A 17783-nucleotide genomic window follows, 5' to 3' on the forward strand; every position below is an offset into this window, starting at 1 on the left:
AAACATCTGCACAACACCAAGCAATGCTGCAAAACCATTTATTCCACAAGGTCAAACACAGTTGCTTTAATAGCTCACATGTAAGGGAACACTAGTTCAGAGTCCATGGGTGAATTTAAACTAAAATGTACCAGTATAACATTATATATACATACGTGATTTGTTTTTGCTTTTTACACCTCTTCTACAGACAAGATTCACCTGTGTAGTGAGATTACAATATAGCCTAAGCTCATTAAATTCAGAAAAAGATCACCTCCCCTCTGTAGTGGTGTACAAAACGAAAGCTTTATTGAGGACGGGAATGAACTGGGGGGAAGCCGGCTGTGGAGGAGCGCGTCCCTGGCGCCATCTCAGGCCTGGTGGGCCGTGCCGTCCATCACCGCCTGGGCGATCTGGCTGACCGCGCTGAAGGTGGCGCTCTGTGGGAAAGCCTGCAGGAAGTCTCTGCCTTCTTCCACACAGGAGCTGAGCTGAGGATCCAGGGGCACACAGCCTGCCCGGAGAAAGGCACTGGATTAAGATATCACACGGGCAATCCCAGGGCATGAGTGCTGGACATCCGTCGGATCTCCTCTCACTTTCCCCAACACTGGCAGTCTGCAGTTTAATACCACTCCTCATCAACAGAGGGCACTGTCTGCCAACTGGAGAGCACAGTACTCAGGTGTGGCGTGGATTCAGATCATTTTAAAATAAATGTTGTACAAATATAAAATCTCTGTAATGGATTCTGAATCAGCCCAAGCCTTGGTAAAATATCAAGCCCTGTTTGTAATACCAACATGCATTACACACACAATCCTACACACTTTCCATTCTCTACAAAGAAACTTTTACACACAGTAACAGTACACACTCCCTATTACTCAACATAGAATTGTGTGGACAAAATTCTTTCCGTTTACTAATTAATTGAAACGTATACACTTAACTTGTGTAAATAAATAAAGCACTTCGGTGATGGGATGAGTCTCGTTGCATCTCTTCTTGCTGAATGGTTGACTGTGTACAGACTGTGTCTCTGAAGGCAAAGTTTGTGTGCGATTCTAATTATTTATTATGCTTGGATTCACACAGTCTCCACAAAGTGGGTGTGGACTTGATCTTTAAAGTGCCCGTCGTGCCATGAAATCCACAATCCCACAGTACAGCTTACCTAAGAACGGCAACCCAGCCACCCTGGCCAGCTCCTCTCCTCCCCCTTTGGAAAATATGTTCGTACATTCCTGCAACAACAGAACAGCTGTTTAAACACTGACTGTAATGTAACACTGTACTCACTGAAGGAAATGCCACATTTGATTAATTTCAACATTACAAAAAGGGACATTCTGACACTTAAACCTGAACGTTACTAAATGCACCTCAGCAGCTTCACAGCAACTGCATGTTCCGGCAAAAAGCAGTTTCATGAAGGATCATGAAGCAGTAGTTCAGTGCTGTCCTGCAACAGTTACCCAATATCATACATAATTTATATTGCGGTGATGATCTCTCTCTCTATATACACTCACCTAAAGGATTATTAGGAACACCATACTAATACTGTGTTTGACCCCCTTTCGCCTTAATTCTACGTGGCATTGATTCAACAAGGTGCTGAAAGCATTCTTTAGAAATGTTGGCCCATATTGATAGGATAGCATCTTGCGGTTGATGGAGATTTGTGGGATGCACATCCAGGGCACGAAGCTCCCGTTCCACCACATCCCAAAGATGCTCTATTGGGTTGAGATCTGGTGACTGTGGGGGCCAGTTTAGTACAGTGAACTCATTGTCATGTTCAAGAAACCAATTTGAAATGATTCGACCTTTGTGACATGGTGCATTATCCTGCTGGAAGTAGCCATCAGAGGATGGGTACATGGTGGTCATAAAGGGATGGACATGGTCAGAAACAATGCTCAGGTAGGCCGTGGCATTTAAACGATGCCCAATTGGCACTAAGGGGCCTAAAGTGTGCCAAGAAAACATCCCCCACACCATTACACCACCACCACCAGCCTGCACAGTGGTAACAAGGCATGATGGATCCATGTTCTCATTCTGTTTACGCCAAATTCTGACTCTACCATCTGAATGTCTCAACAGAAATCGAGACTCATCAGACCAGGCAACATTTTTCCAGTCTTCAACTGTCCAATTTTGGTGAGCTTGTGCAAATTGTAGCCTCTTTTTCCTATTTGTAGTGGAGATGAGTGGTACCCGGTGGGGTCTTCTGCTGTTGTAGCCCATCCGCCTCAAGGTTGTACGTGTTGTGGCTTCACAAATGCTTTGCTGCATACCTCGGTTGTAACGAGTGGTTATTTCAGTCAAAGTTGCTCTTCTATCAGCTTGAATCAGTCGGCCCATTCTCCTCTGACCTCTAGCATCAACAAGGCATTTTCGCCCACAGGACTGCCGCATACTGGATGTTTTTCCCTTTTCACACCATTCATTGTAAACCCTAGAAATGGTTGTGCGTGAAAATCCCAGTAACTGAGCAGATTGTGAAATACTCAGACCGGCCCGTCTGGCACCAACAACCATGCCACGCTCAAAATTGCTTAAATCACCTTTCTTTCCCATTCAGACATTCAGTTTGGAGTTCAGGAGATTGTCTTGACCAGGACCACACCCCTAAATGCATTGAAGCAACTGCCATGTGATTGGTTGGTTAGATAATTGCATTAATGAGAAATTGAACAGGTGTTCCTAATAATCCTTTAGGTGAGTGTATATATAGTAGTATCTTCATTGTATTATATCTCTAGAGAGACAACAATAATAATATACATACGGTTTACTTTAACCACTTATCAGATCGCATAAAACCATTCAATCGAGTCCTGTAGAAGCCACTGCTCAGCTAAAGGCTTTGCTGAAAGCATCTGTTTCCACTGGAGAAGTCCTGGGCCCACTGGATTGGAAGACCTTCACACAGGTACCCTCCCACTATATATACAAATACGGTGTGTATGCACACACAAATGATTATAAGTCATATCTATTCTGATCTAAAAGGAAGCATACAGTACTTCATTATATTCTCACAGCTGGGGGCAAGCTGACCCCCTGCTCCTGACTCTCACGCAGAGCGGCACGGCAGGCCCCGGCGAGACTCACCGAGCAATGCGGGCAGACGAACCCGCTCATGTTCTCCACGATGCCCAGGACGCGCAGGCCTGTCTTCTTACAGAACGTGATCTCCCGCCTCACGTCTCCCGTGGACACCGCCTGCACCGGGACCGACACACGTCTCCGTCATACACAGTGCCTCTGCACGCTGCAGGACTGCTTATTCATTTATAGTACACACGCTCTTACGTCATTCCTTATCAGCAATGTCTCCATAATCATGGTACTAGTTATTCAGGCAAAAATGCATCTTCCATGTGTTCATTATTTGCATACATATACAGCTGTCCTCAATGTATACTTAAGTTATCCTGTTACATAAAAACAAATATTTAAGGTTAGGCTTTTTTTTTTCTTCATCATTAACATCTGCTTTTTATTTGAAATGGTCTCCCTTGTTTAATATCCTATTCTGTGTGTTGTTGGTAATTATTTTGATTGTGTTGCTTTCAGCCATGCTAACTAGCATATATACTGCATATATGCTATAGTGGATATACTGCAGTAGAACCATGATTTAGGGCGGAGAGATCATTGAGAAGTTGGGAGAGCCCCTTCATCAAAGTCACTCCACTTCAAATCATGACTCTTTTAGTCTGTGCTCAACAGTCGAATCCCAGTTTGTACATGAATGGGAGTTTGCTGCGAGTTTGCTGGCAAAACGCCCGTCCCTACCTGCGGTGTGGTGACCAGGATGGCGCCATCGACCTTGTGTTTGCGCAGGTTCTCAACCACGGCCAGATGCTCGTCTGAGGTGCCGGGCGGTGTGTCCACTAGCAGGTAGTCCAGTTCCCCCCATGCCACGTCTGACACAAACTGACCAATCAAAGCTGCCAAAAGACATGGGTTCAAGGATAGACAAAGAGACAGAAAACCGCTTGGTTAGATCTCCACAGAGGTAAAAATAAAAATAATGACTAACGACAGGTCTGGAAAAACAATGGTTAGGGAAGCTGGCATGGCTGCACAGATCTCTAAAAAGAAGCCAGTGATGGAACAACTCTAGTGCTTACCCGTTTTCTTGGGGCCTCTCCAGACCACGGCATCATCGGGGTTCTCGAGCAGGAAGCCGATGGACATCAGGGCCAGGCTCTTGTGCACGTCGGTGTAGACCGGCACCCAGCCAGCATCACACTGGTGCACCTCCTGCCGACCCACGTTCAGCATGCGCGGGATACTGGGGCCACACAGGTCGATGTCCAGGATCCCCACCTGACAGAGAGGACGTGGTCAGACCCACACTGCACCTGTATTTTTATATGGGGGACGGTGTCCAAGCTGGTCAGAGTATAGTGCTGATAACACCACGGTACTCCCTACACTCCACCACCCGTCTGACCTGTGTGTTGAGTCCCCCAGCCACTTCCATCCAGCAGAGGATTGCCAATGGTTGGAGATGGATGGATATATTCATATTTTTATATCACTTCATCATATCATCTCCAAACACTGTCAACCCACTGCTGGACAACGGCCTTTTACTCCTGCAGAATCCCATACCACCGGAGATACGCAAAGGGAAGTGTAAGAGGCCATCTGCTTGTGCTGCATTTGTCTACGCCGTCTGCCCACCTTCTTGCCGGCGTGCCTGAGTGCCAGTGCCAGCTCGGTGGTCAGCGTGCTCTTGCCCACTCCCCCTTTGCCCGACAGCACCAACACAACATGCCGGACTTGTGCCAGATTCCCCTTATCTGCAGTTGAGGGAGACAAAACAAAAAGGACGTGTGACAAAAAGAGAATCACTTATCTAGCTGTTTCCCCGATTGATCCCAGTGCCCATTTGAATCCATACCAACTCTGATGTAACAGTGAAAGTGAATAGACGAATACAGCAGAATACCATCACGAATGTTAGCGGAGACCCAGTGACCCTCCTGTGTAACTATGAAGTGCTCACAGTGGCTGTAATTAAGCAGCAGATGGCAGCATGAACAAAGAATTATGGGAAGGAACCATTCATCGGGAAAGATGGCCATCCCATTGTGAATGCCAGCTTTGTACCCGGAGAGCCACCGGGATTTCATGCTCAGCGAGTCCTTAATTAACAGTTTCCCTTCAACATTTTTCTCATACAAGAACAAAGCAGGATCTAAGAGCTTCAAAGACTGGGGTGGGGGGAGTGGGTTGAGACAGGCGAAACAGATCCAGGTGAAACACTCGTAGGACAGAAAAAAAACACAAATGTGGGGAAGACACAATTACACAATTATATAAGAATGGAAAAAGTAGATCCATGGTTTAACTAAATCTTGTTAAATAAATAATTTTGATCAACAGATAGATGTGAAGATGCAAAAGGCCCAGTCAGGTAAGCCCATGGAAACACAAGAAGATATAGTCAAGACTGAGCCTTAAAGCCAATTAGTGCTACCGCAGCCTAACTGACGGAGGCATTTCAAAATCTGGGTTATTGTCCCTGGCCAATCCAACACACCCTGTAAGGAGACAACAGCCTGGTATGGTGCTGCACTGGAGAAGCAGAGGGAGGAGTCCACATCTCAAGAGCTTACTCCAGAGACATGCGTCAAGAAAAACATACTTAGATTCAACCCAAAATAAGACTTTTATCATATAATATTTACACCTCAGTAACAGTGCAGACAAAGAGCAGGGTAGACTTTTCCCAAGTATGTGATTGAAAGCAAGAGCCCAGGGTAGTGAAGCTAACAGTAACACATCTAGAGCGAAATTCAATGTAACCAACATTGCTCATCATTCCCAATGCGCATTCAGTTTTGCAGGTGATGCCTTAGTAAACATTTTGCAAAGGAAGCAACCGGAAAAAGACGGATCGCTTAGACTGTCGCTAAATCTCACACATCGGTCTGTTTTGTAACCGAGCCCTAATGCTTTTATACACGACCTGCACGTTACATACCCTCATCAATATCCATGCTGACGTTAAACCGCCTGACTTCCGTGTGGCCCGCACAGCTCTTGCCAAGTCTCGGACGTCATACTGATTAGCACAGATCCGGTCCAATCATCGTCCGGGAAGTCGTTCTACTCCCGCCCCCTATAATTTCTGCACCAATCACAAGTCGATAGTCCCACAAAACGTACATAACAGACACCATCCACAGCCAATGAGGAATGTCTGTTGGAATCGCCGTACATTCCGGTATAAAAGCGCGTTGGTTTCCGATTTGCAAACGTCCTTGGTATTGTGATTAAACGATTCTTCCACTCGTTGGGGTTTTGCATATACGTGTCTACAGCTGCTCAGTTGTTATTTCTAGGGCAGCTTGAAATGTATAATAGTGCAAGTAATTAGGACGACATTGCATATACAGTATAACAAATGCAATGCAGTATGCGTACATCCCCTTATTCCCCAGTGTGCGCATCTGACTCGTACACATTGACCATGGCGTGGATAAACGAGTTTGGATTTGTTAATGACCCAGCCTGGGATTACACAAGCTCAAGAAAAACACTGCAATGTGCTTGACCTAAACTATCTAACGCTACGTACGGACACCCGCTGAAAGAGGCATATTTTTTGCAAAGTGTAAGCCATTAAGGCTCCTCCATGCGAAGGGAATTTGACAGTTGTTCGAGCCAACATGGCGAATGAAGCCGCAGTTTCCAGGCCGCTGTTATAAAGTACACACTCTGCCAGAGACGGCCCAATCCCGTCCCCGCCCACATTGGTGTTTGAGTGACGGCCTCAGAAGCCAATCAAAACAGGGCGTTCTGACAAGAGTCCCACCCCGGCGTTTTTTGACCAATAAGGACAGATTCGGGGGGCGGGCCTTCGAAATTTATTGTTTACGTCTGTCGTGAAAAGTAGGTCAGAGAGTGACGGGCAGCCAGCGGAGCGCCGAGACGGGCATGCCCAAGAAATAACTCCCCAAACAAGAGTCAAACCAGCGGGGCAGCGAGCAGCTCAACCCGGAGAAAAGGCGACGCGCAAAGGGAAAGCAAGCTGTTGTTCAGGTAGGGAGGTGTGTGGATGAATCCCGGCTGCAGAGGGAACAGGCTGTGTTGTTTTTCCTCCTGGAGGGGGACGAAATCCGCGTCGGTGCATCCTGTTAAAAACAGTGCATTAGTGAAAATGTCGGATTATTTGGTGCAGAATAGCGTGCGATTGAGCCGGGCTGCACCGTGGAGGGAGCGGGTCCGCGGCCGCTGCTGGCAAACTTGCTGAGACCGACCCGGGGCCTGCGGGGCGCTGCGGCGGCGGCTGCCAGGGAAGAGGCAGCGGCAGACCCGGCCTGCGACTCGCAGCTCTCGGCGGGCAGTGCTGGCAGGTCTGCGTTTTCCCACGCGTGACGGTTCAGTGGTCCGCTTCCCCGTCGCGCAGATGTCCGCAGTCCTGCGCGGCTCCACCAATGGGATCGCTGGGATTCTGCAGATCTGCGCAGGTCTGCGGCGCAAGAAGGCGACCGATACCTCGCCTGTGGTGGATCCGTGTCTGCGCGGTTTCAGTGGTTGTGTGAGTCGGGCATGGCCCCCGAGTGAGGTCAGGTTTTGACCATCTGTTCTGCACAGCATTGACTGGGACCCGTTACATGCATCCTTAGTTTTATACGGTTTATTGCATTGTTCATTTTAATATTGGCCACAGGAAGACCAAGACATGTATGCGCTTGTAGCTTTGAAAATCAGTCAATCATGAGTATTAAGGAAAGACATGCCATGGCGAACTTGTGTGCACAATAATGCTGTGTTGATTGCATTGTGTGTAACAACCACAACCACCACAATATATATTTGTCAGCGTCAGAAGTAGCCCCTGTGCCAATGTAGGTTAAGCCCCCATGTCACTCGTCCTGGCTGAGCAGTTGCCCCGCACCTGGGCGCTCAGATTAAGATTAGATGGGGAGAAAATACTTCTCTCTACTGATGACTTGTGGCTCAATTCCCTGTGTAAGTGATACACCGGTACGCATGCGCTGAACATGGATCACTGAGGACGTCTTCATCATTGGGACAGGGGTCCTTTACCCTAGGATGTGTTTTTAGTTTCAGCTGAGATGGAAAGAGACATTGGTGTCTGATTTGTTCAGAATTGGTAAGCATCACTGCATTTGATTGTGTGTGTTTGTTTAAAAAAGTGTGGGCTGGTCAGAGGATAATGGTTTCATTGTGTCTTTGTTGAGAGTTCATATCCCAGTTTACTGAGCTTCGTCAGCATGCAGTTTGACTTCCTCTCTGGCACTTGCAATTCTTCAGCTGTCTTGTGACTCGGTATGTTGATTCACAACACATGTGGTGTATTGGTATTATTGGTATTATTGTTTGGCTGTTTGTTTTGACAAAATGTTTTTTAAGAATTCGTAGCTCAGCACAGTATCAAATAAAGCAACTGTTGTGCATCATGAAATCACACATTGTTTCAGTGATTATATAACTCAGAAACAGGTATGTGTTAAAACCAACATATTGCTTCATGCCTGCTTTCTACAGAGGCCAGTATGCTGTGGGGGGGGAAACTAATCTTTAAGCAAACCTCCAGATACTTAGCCGAATCCAGTTCTAGGACAGACAAATATGGGTCAGCCTACCATTACAGTAGTTGTCTGGGTCAGGAGAGCTATTTTTGGACCTCAGAAACATAGATGATATGAATGTATATTGACAAGTAGAGGAGACCTGATACAGTGCTGAGAAATATAGCAAACTGTGGACCAGGGAGTGATGATGTGACTTTGATCTCGACGTAACTGAATTGAATTTAGTTTTTACATAAACTGTATTTGAGTAGAGCAGTGGCAGGGGTGTGGGTTGCCAGGGATTGCCACTCCTGTTTGTCTTCGCCGTGCCTTGCAGCCGTGTCTGAAGCCCATCTGCGAATGTCCAGGAAGTGATATTTGCCCAGTTCCTGTCTTAAGCAGCCAATCAGCTGTTTGTTTTTTTTCAATGGGAAATGAGTAACCTGATAATAATCTTTCCTAAACAGAACAAAACAAAATTCTCTGCTGGGAAATGCTAATTGACGAGCATCTTAATTCCTGTTGGTTAAGGCTTTTGTAACCTACAAGTATCATCCTGTACATCCTCACCCTCATTCCCACCTGATGGTTACGTACAAACTGCACTCTGTCATACCTAATTCTTGGCCTTAATCTGCAGTCGCAGGGGATAGACCCCACATAGCAGCCCGGAGAGTAAAATGGATTACAATCGAGAAACGTCATGACAGAGTGACGGGAAGAGATCTGTAAACTGCAGCAACATCTCCTCGTATGAGGCTGCAAAATATGTGAGCGAATGATCCTGCCAGATGCCAAGTAAGAGATGGTTATTGGGCCGTTGTTTTAACCAGGAGTCTGGACCACAGTGTGACAAACACACCGAACAGTGCTGTATGTGCCAGCGTTCATATCGTGAACCAATCCTCCGGTAGGCACTGGGATTAGGAATGCCATGCGCGTGATGCACAAGGGGGGTAATGGCTTCATAAGGTCTATTATGTGTATATGCCGGACTATTTGAACCCAAATAACCCACCTATTTTATTTGATTTTTAAATCATCCTATTTAACTGCTTTCAGATACACAAATGAGGCTCGTGTGGAGTGGCAGTAACCCCACCCTACCTGGTTTCAGGCAGTTACGAACGTCGTACAAATGGCTACAAACCTGAGACCCGGTTAGAGCTGTTGGAATGTTCCCAGATGTGAAATCCTGCATGTTTCCGATTCACGGGCGCTCTTCCCCGCAGGCCCGCACAGCTGCCGGACATGTCCAGGCGGAACAGGAACAGCCGAGCGTGGCGCTACGTCTGGAGTGGGATCCGGCGGGACGCTGACGCCCGGGCGCTGGTGCTGGCATCCGAGAGCGAGGAGTGGGGGTACGAGCGGCTGCAGGTGAGTGTGGCCTGGGGTGGGGTGGGGTGGGGTTTGTGGCATCTTGGGTCAGGTGTCTCCTCCCAGGACTCCCATCTGGCTGAGGGCCATGCTTTAAGGGGCACAATGCCGTGAGCTGCCTATGCTATGCTTGGCCTTTTAAAGGGCACAAGAGGTGCTATTTCTCTAGTTTTAGGATATTTGTACCAGTGCAGCGAGTCAGAACAGGATTTGTGTGGACCAGGGAATAACACCGATCATTCCTGTTTCGCTTTAAGTCCTGTATTTTGTTTTTAAAATGGGGAAGCTGCACTTACAGATGTACACGTTCTATAATTTGGTGTGTGGGAGCAGTCAGTAGGGGTTCCCCTCAGGCCATATGAAATTGCAGTAATCGACTTGCTTCAATTGCCTACGGTGTGGTATTGACCTGTTTACAGCCGGCAAGCTGGGAATAGCAAAAACACTGCGGTTCATTGTCAGGAGTTGTTTGCAAGCACCCTCAGACTGGTGTAACTCCACAACATCGAAACCGCTATTACAAAAGGAGCTGAAGAAGGGAAACTTTATTCCAAGCGATGGGCAGCTCCGAGTCTGGCTCGGGTGGAAAGAGTTTGATACGCACGTCTTCGCCAACAACTACGCTTTGGCCGGGTTCCAGCTTTGGTGTCATTCAACACCAAAGATCAAAGTTGAGCTACAGTGGCTGGGCTGTGTGTGTGTTGGAACTGATTTCACCACATGGACGGTAGAATAGTTGTAAGATTCCCCCAGAAGATCTAATACGAGTTTGTGAAAAGGAGTGGAAACTCATCATTAGAAATGCCTGCTCATCCTAGTGCTTGGGGTTTGCCATCCTGTTTTTATCTCCACATTGTTTTTCGGTGCCTAATTGAATTTCACTAATTGGAGCAGAGGAGTCGAGCAAGTCTGGAGGCTGGTGTTTTTTAGTTGTTGTTTTTTTAATCCACGAGAAACACTCTGTTCTTGCACAGTGATTGGTGCTGTGGACCCGTCACTCGATCTGCTCGTGCATTATGTTAGTCTGTTAATAGCAGCTGCCCGGCACATTCTACGCCGTTGTTTCGCCAATGGGGGAGTCGCTGCTGGAACGCGGCCTGCTTTTCTAGGTATAGTGCGTAAAGCGGGGAAACGAGACACCGGCACCATGTCCCATGTGGGGAAGAAAGTGCCACTGCGTCACCGAGCCTGGAATTCTGTCTATGTGCACACAACCTGGGGAACGCTGCTCGTCCGGTGTCCCCTTTACAGTCGGGAAGGCTGATCCACCGATCTCCCTGTCTCCTTGAAAGAAAAAGGCAAAATTTAAAATAAATATTTGAACGTAAGCCAAAGTAAACAAAGCAAATTCCCAAACCGAATGTAAATTTCTATTCAGTCAACCTAGTGTCTGTGCCTGGTAGTTACTGCTTGTGTCCATTTGTTTTTCCCTCAGCTGGGACAGTGTCTTTGAATCTCTGTCTGTCTCGGTCACAACAACAGCTCTAGCGGTGTCTCGGCAATGTCTGCCCGTCCGTCCGTCTCTCACTGCCCCGTCTCTCTCTGTCTCTCAGTACAGCGACTCCGACTCCGAGCCGGAGTTCCCCACCATCACCCCCGCGGTGCCCAGCGCCGTGCCGGTGACTGGGGAGTCCTACTGCGGCTGCGACTCCCAGGCCGAGCCCGCCTACAACCCCCGGCTGCGGAGCTTCCACCGCGTCAAGGATTGCCACTGTGGCGAGGACGACCAGGGTGAGTGCAGCCCACGCCGAGAGGGCGGGGGGCTAGATTGTCTCCCGCGCCGGGAAACCTTAGTCACTGTTCTCAAATACACACTTAACCATTTTATATAACGGCTGGTCACAGTTGATACACACACGGGCTGATCGCTGCATGAGTAGATCTGAATGTCTCCTAACTGTTGAATAACATGAGACAATAGCATAAAAATATATAATGAAATAACCCATTAGTGGCCCAGCTGTGTTTTGTACCTTGACCCCACGTTGAGCTGCTACCAGTGCCCGCTCTAGATACTCCACATGGCGAAACCATATCCAACAATGTATATCCAGTAACTTTATAGCAGACTGTGAAAACCAGGGGCCCTCATGTGGGATCATAATTGCAATATGGCCGCCACACCTGGGGCTGTCAGTAAGCTTCCTAAACAAGACCTGCTCCTGAATGACTGATTTGAAACTAGTCACCTGTAATGTGTTCAGAGTGAGCGAGTGACTCCTGCTCTAGTGAAGCCAGTGCTTACAGGCTCTAACACCCCCAAAAAACTGCTTGAGCGTTCAGAGCTGTATCTTGTGGGAAACATTGTCTGACGGGTTTAACTGCCACTGCTAGCAGCCCCGCGCCCCTTCACTCCCCCCAGCCCTTCTCTCCTTACTGCCCAGCCTACCGAGAATGACATTGATATTGACTTCTATTCCTGGAGGGCTGCGGACCACTGGTTTTTCTAGTCACAGTTTCTATAGAGGTGTTAATTTAGACCACATGAGACTATAAGCAGTTCAGTAAAGTCAGAGGTCAGAGGTCAGGGCTCTTCAGGACCAGGAGTGAGTATCGCTGGTGTAGTGTGTGTGTGTGTGTTTTACAGTAGTGGAAATTGAAGGGGAGCAGGAGGTAAAAGTTGTCCTTAACCGCTGACTCTCTAGATGTGAAGGTGTTGATCTGTTTCTGCCCAGACTTTGACTGGGTGTGGGACGACGGCCACAAGTCCACCGCCACGCTGCTCAGCTGCGAGAACCGCAAAGTGAACTTCCACATGGAGTACAGCTGCGGCACCGCAGCCATCCGGGGCACCAAGGAGCTGGCCGAGGGGCAGCACTTCTGGGAGATCAAAATGACTTCCCCGGTGTACGGCACAGACATGGTGGGTGGTGTGTGGGGCCGTGGGGACAGGCTGGGTGACCTTGCTGGTTCGCTCTGTACACTGCCTGCGCAACAGGACAGCCCTGTGTTCTGTCCTCAATGAATGCTACTGGTTATACTGTGATGTCTTCTTTCTGTAGAATTTTGTTTCAGTCGTAGTCTTCATCTCTGTCATCTTTACAGTTATTGGCTACAGTTATTGGGCAGAGACTTCTTAACCTAGACTGGAAAACTTTAATTCAATTGTTCAGTAATTGTATTTATTTGTACCGCATCTTCATTGAATTGCTCATGGCAATACTGTGAACGAACTCCATCCACTCCCAGCACCTCACACGTCCAGGGGGGGTTTATTACAGATGGTTGGAATCGGCACATCTGACGTGAACCTGGACAAGTACAGACACACCTTCTGCAGCCTCCTGGGGAAGGACGAGGACAGCTGGGGCCTGTCCTACACAGGTAACGACCGCTGCGGTTGGGAGCCGGGTAGCACCGAAGCCGTCCACTCGTCACTGCCGGGCCGTTCAGAGATCAAAATGACCGAATGCTTGTGTGTGTGTCTGACCTGCAGGGTTACTCCATCACAAGGGGGACAAGATCAACTTCTCTTCACGGTTCGGCCAGGGCTCCATCATCGGGGTCCACCTGGACACCTGGCACGGCACGCTTACCTTCTTCAAAAATCGCAAGTGTATAGGTACACTGGGCCGAAATATCCCCTCTGCTTCAAAACAAATCTATAAAACACAATAACAACTAATTTGCACACATGGCTACAATAATAAGACTCCCCTCCCCTCGGTTGTGAGATCACCCAGTAACCGCCTGTCTCCCCTCGTCCCCCTGCAGGTGTCGCCGCCACAGAGCTGCAGAACAAGAAGTTCTACCCCATGGTCTGCTCCACGGCGGCCAAGAGCAGCATGAAGGTGATCCGCTCCTGCTTCGCACCCACCTCCCTGCAGTACCTGTGCTGCGCCCGGCTGCGCCAGCTCATGCCCGACTGCGTGGACACTCTGGGCGTGCTGCCCCTGCCCCCGGGCCTGCGCCACCTGCTGCACAACAAGCTGGGCTGGGTGCTCAGCCTGAACAACGGGGCCACAGACGGCGCCGACCGCCCCCCCGGCTCCCCCACCCCCTCGGGCTCATCCGCCTCGCCCCCGTCCTCGGGCAGCGACTCCGAGGGATGCTCCTCCGACCCCGAGGCCTGCCAGAGGAAGCGCTGCCGCTGGACGTGAGCCCCGAGGGGGAGCCACGCAGACTTGTACAGAGACGCGAAGCAGCGGCAGAAGAAGAAAAGAAACGCAGGAGGCGGGAGCCAGGATAAAACTGAGCCCAACATCGGTGCCAGCCCTGGCCTAGACACGCTCCAGCCTTTTTTATTTTCTTTTTCTCCATATATACATATATATATATATATATATATATATATAAATTATATTTCCTTTTTTGAAATATAGACCTGCTCCTGCTCCACTCCCAAGTCTTCATTTTACAGACTTCCACACAATCTTCAAAACGGCGGGGGGCTTCATGACTCGGTGAAGGACGCCAGTGCAGTGGCGTGGGACAGATTCACGTCCGAGGACCACATCCCATAACCACACCACTGCCAACACCGTGGCACCGACAGAGAGGACCGTGTGTCCCCGGTGTTTTTCGTCCATTACCAATGCTAGGGTTTAGGTTGGAGCTGATGAGCAGCGTTCTGTCCGCTCGCTAGGGGTTTGTTTTGCGAAAACCCATCACCGCATCCATCTCTGTCGACGGTCGACGATGGATCCTCGTTCCTTCGCTGTATGACGTGACCTCAAGTACTGTAGCACTCGAACCCGCTACGCCGTATGTCCGTTGTCTTTGCTTTGGCCCTGTGTTTTCAGCCGGCGCGTCCCTGTTACACTCGTACTGTAGGGGCAGGTCTCGTTCCTGAGCCAAATCGATTTCAGGTCTTTCTACAGAAGTGATGACGGGACGTTTGTGTAAATAATTTTAGCAGAGACGCTTACGGAAAGTGCTGGATTTCTGGATGCTTCCGAGCAGATCTCCCAGGGGTCGGAGGTTGTCCGTGGCTTTTGTGTGAATTCTGATCGGAGCGCGTCCACATTCTCTACATTTTAATTTATTTTTTATTTGTTGGTGCGACATTTAAAAGGACGAGGTTTGCTGATACTTGAAACCAAGTACCCATGCATTCTAGTTATCAGATGTTACAGCCCCTTAGTGAAAAACAATCTCATCTCCTTTACACCAAATGCAACCAAACAGCCCGTGTCTCTCGGGTCAAGCGGCTATTTTAAAAACCGTGCTTTGCTTCTGGCCCCGCTCATACCATGACAGTGATGAACGTAAGAGAGGACCTCCCGACTGTACAGGGGGCTCAAGCAGTGATTCCTCCGCTCAGGGGACATGCACGTAAAGGATGTGTTTTCCCAAGACGTGCATTAGTTAGCCAGGCAATAGAGAAGGGAGATGCGATCTTAAATGCTCCTGTTTGCTCAGTATGTACTCCAAAGCAGAACTTCTTCCCACTTTGGGAGTAGATTGAACCGATCGCTGTGTGGGAACCGCTGGCGTAGTAAACCGGTTGTTTTATAATTTTATTGTTATATCCTCTCGTTACGGTTATTAAACGCCACCAAGTGTGTCCCCAACCGGAGGGGAAAGCACCGCTCTGAAAGCTGATATCCCAGCGGTTACAGGGACGGGTGTCCATCTATCCCAGCAGGCCTAAAGCACCGTCCTGGTGTCCCGGCACACTACTGTCCCCACACAGCAGCGGAGTGCCATTACCGGCCGATGGGGACAGCTGGCACCATGTCAGAGGGGTCTCGAGCCACGGCCCCATTCTCTTAACTGAAAGGTGCATTGTAATCCTCTTATTATTCTTAATACTATTCGTATATCTATGATTATTAATGTTATCCTATATATCTGCCACTTTGGTAGGGTAACTTTCAGTAACATGCTTTAATTTAAAGTTATATAATACATTTTTATTATTAATCATGATTGTTTTCGCGGTGTCTTCACAGGGGGGTTCTGTTACCTGTGGCCGGCGTTGTCTGCCACGCATTTAAATCAGATTTAAGTGCTGGATCACAGATTTTAATATAGTCGTCTGGCCGCATTTCAAAAACATGGCCAGTCAGAGCTAGGATGTTTTGTTTCTGTTTTCTGGGGGTGGTGGTGGGACAGGGAGGCATTTAGGAAGAGGAGTGTCTTTAAAAAAAACTTTTCTATTTCTTTTTAAAGTCTTTTTTTATGCATTGAGGCACTTTTTTTGCATATATACTCTGTACAGACTGTATGTATTAGTCACTTTTGTTTTTCTCCCCTCCCCCATGTCGTTTGTACCTGGAAGCATGATACTTCATTAGAAACTAAAAAGCAAAGTGTAAAACGAGACCAGCTGTAAAGGCTTCCGTTCGTTTTTGTAATAAAGAGTGAGAGGCAGCGAGTCATGTGTGTCCCTCCCTCCCTGTCCTCCAGTGACCTGTTCAAACCAAATCGCAGTTCATAATCACCCATCTTTATTTACTACAACATTTACATTTTAAGTGGTACAATGTTAGTATGACAGAAGCAGGACTGCAGATCACATCGAGACAGTTTTTAATATATTCTAAAGCATTCTGCCTGTAGTGTCCTAACCCTCCTCCACAACATCACTGTGTTAAGTGTTAAAAAAGACATCAACCCAACCTCGTCTCAAGCAACACTGCATAACTGTAGAGCAGTGTGCATTGCCTTGGCCCTCAGAAGACCCTCAAGAGAACATGACTAAGGGCCACCTCCGAGACCTAATCCCAGGGCCTCCAGCTTCCCCGTGGGTGTAGGGCAGGGCAGGGCCGGCCCTCCTCAGTCCAGGACCAGCTGGGGGTTGTCCGTGCTGAAGTGGCGGTATAGCCGGGCAGAGACGTCTGGGCCCACGCGCCGCTCTCGGTCGCCGGTCCTCACGGGAAGGTCCGCCAGCAGCCCCTTCCGGTCCCGCTCCGAAGCGGCTTCGCGATACGCCTGGACACAGAGCACAGCGAGGGGGACGTCAGCCCGAGCCCCACGGCTCTGAGACCCGGGCCGATCCCGTCAGGGTAACGAAACGCAACGACGCGGGCGCGGCACGGTTACCTTCAGGAGCAGTTGTGGCGAGGGGTGGGCGGCAGACACGGCGCCGGCCACGGCTGCGCTGACCCGGTTGAGCTGCTGGATCTGCCGGGTCCACACCTGGCCCAGCCCCGCGCCGTCCCTCTCCACACGCACCCCTGCCGCCCACGAGCCCTCCGCGCAGAAGGGCAGCTCCCCCCCGTCCGTCAGCCGCCTGGAGACGAACGCAAAGGGGAAGATCTGTCAAGGGCAGTGCCAGAGCAGCCGGGACACATTTCACATCATTTAGGAGAGTCAGGAATCCATATGGTGCTCTCCGGCTGCCGTGTGTGCAGACACCATGTACCCCCTTCTCCGGTCATTTGTCAAACTCAGATCATGGTTTATTTATTATTATTACTTCTACTTTTTTGTTTTGTGGTTTAAAATGACTTTTGATCTGCGTTCAAATTGGATGGACTTCCTCAATGGGCTTCAAGGCATTCAAGACAAAAAACAGAAGACAGTTTTAATGGCTCAGTGCTTTACGTGATACATTCGAAGTTTGGACCAGATGTCCTTTAAATAAATACATTAAAAAACACTAAAGTAGAAATTAAATTAATATCTGGGAAAGTGAAGCCTACTTGAACGGGCGTTTGGCCAGGGCCTTTGTGACGGCACAGACGTGCTCTGTGAGCTCCTCCCAGCTGTCCAGGAACAGCACCTCAGTGTTGTAGCACAGCTGCAGAGACACCAGTGCCTGGGGGAGACAACACAACACAGGTCAACCCTCTCTGGACACGTCACATCTCGGTGTGTGAGCAAACAAAACACCCACAATCCTTTCTAGGAAATAACACCCATTTTAAATAGCTGTACATTGTTTTTATTCTCATTTTGTTC

At 48.7% G+C, this 17783-nt stretch overlaps 3 protein-coding genes across 4 annotated transcripts in view; 1 reads left to right on the forward strand and 2 right to left on the reverse strand.

Annotated features, from left to right (window-relative positions):
* Positions 1-24: 24 nt before the first annotated feature.
* Positions 25-6102, reverse strand: nubp2 (nucleotide binding protein 2 (MinD homolog, E. coli)). The gene is made up of 7 exons (XM_066690090.1): positions 5999-6102; positions 4693-4811; positions 4134-4332; positions 3796-3950; positions 3109-3219; positions 1160-1229; positions 25-496 (listed from the first exon to the last, which is right to left on the reverse strand). The coding sequence occupies exons 1-7, from the start codon at positions 6012-6014 to the stop codon at positions 354-356; spliced, it is 813 nt and encodes a 270-aa protein (XP_066546187.1). The 5' UTR covers positions 6015-6102; the 3' UTR covers positions 25-353.
* Positions 6103-6882: 780 nt separating this feature from the next.
* LOC136713122 (SPRY domain-containing SOCS box protein 3) lies at positions 6883-16254 on the forward strand. Of its 2 annotated transcripts, none has more exons than XM_066690088.1 (7): positions 6883-7059; positions 9791-9935; positions 11489-11666; positions 12581-12798; positions 13157-13259; positions 13372-13497; positions 13650-16254. In XM_066690088.1, the coding sequence occupies exons 2-7, from the start codon at positions 9810-9812 to the stop codon at positions 14033-14035; spliced, it is 1137 nt and encodes a 378-aa protein (XP_066546185.1). In that variant the 5' UTR covers positions 6883-7059; positions 9791-9809; the 3' UTR covers positions 14036-16254. The 2 variants fall into 2 exon arrangements, with proteins under 2 accessions (XP_066546185.1, XP_066546186.1); XM_066690089.1 differs by having other exon boundaries at positions 6885-7059; positions 12611-12798.
* A 56-nt stretch (positions 16255-16310) lies between these two features.
* Positions 16311-17783, reverse strand: part of eme2 (essential meiotic structure-specific endonuclease subunit 2) — a 3134-nt gene continuing 1661 nt past the window's right edge. The window contains exons 6-8 of the mRNA XM_066690087.1: positions 17525-17640; positions 16923-17112; positions 16311-16811 (exon numbers count right to left, since the gene is read on the reverse strand). Coding sequence (XP_066546184.1) covers positions 16656-16811; positions 16923-17112; positions 17525-17640 — 462 coding nt within the window. The 3' untranslated portion in view covers positions 16311-16655. The remainder of the gene's footprint in view (positions 16812-16922; positions 17113-17524; positions 17641-17783) is intronic.

This window comes from Amia ocellicauda, chromosome 17 (genome assembly GCF_036373705.1).
Source record: "Amia ocellicauda isolate fAmiCal2 chromosome 17, fAmiCal2.hap1, whole genome shotgun sequence".
Taxonomy (NCBI): domain Eukaryota; kingdom Metazoa; phylum Chordata; class Actinopteri; order Amiiformes; family Amiidae; genus Amia; species Amia ocellicauda.

What these genes read in the sequence shown, in the direction of transcription:
- nubp2 (XM_066690090.1), bottom strand. An exon ending in GAGAGGCCCCAAGAAAACGG is followed by an intron (nt 3,951 to 4,133) that starts GTAAGCACTAGA and finishes GTCTTTTGGCAG; the next exon opens with CTTTGATTGGTCAGTTTGTG. An exon ending in TCGTCTGCCCGCATTGCTCG is followed by an intron (nt 1,230 to 3,108) that starts GTGAGTCTCGCC and finishes CTGTTGTTGCAG; the next exon opens with GAATGTACGAACATATTTTC.
- LOC136713122 (XM_066690088.1), top strand. Translation starts at nt 9,810, where the DNA reads ATGTCCAGGCGGAACAGGAACAGCCGAGCGTGGCGCTACGTCTGGAGT. An exon ending in GGGGGTACGAGCGGCTGCAG is followed by an intron (nt 9,936 to 11,488) that starts GTGAGTGTGGCC and finishes TCTGTCTCTCAG; the next exon opens with TACAGCGACTCCGACTCCGA. An exon ending in CTGTGGCGAGGACGACCAGG is followed by an intron (nt 11,667 to 12,580) that starts GTGAGTGCAGCC and finishes CTGACTCTCTAG; the next exon opens with ATGTGAAGGTGTTGATCTGT.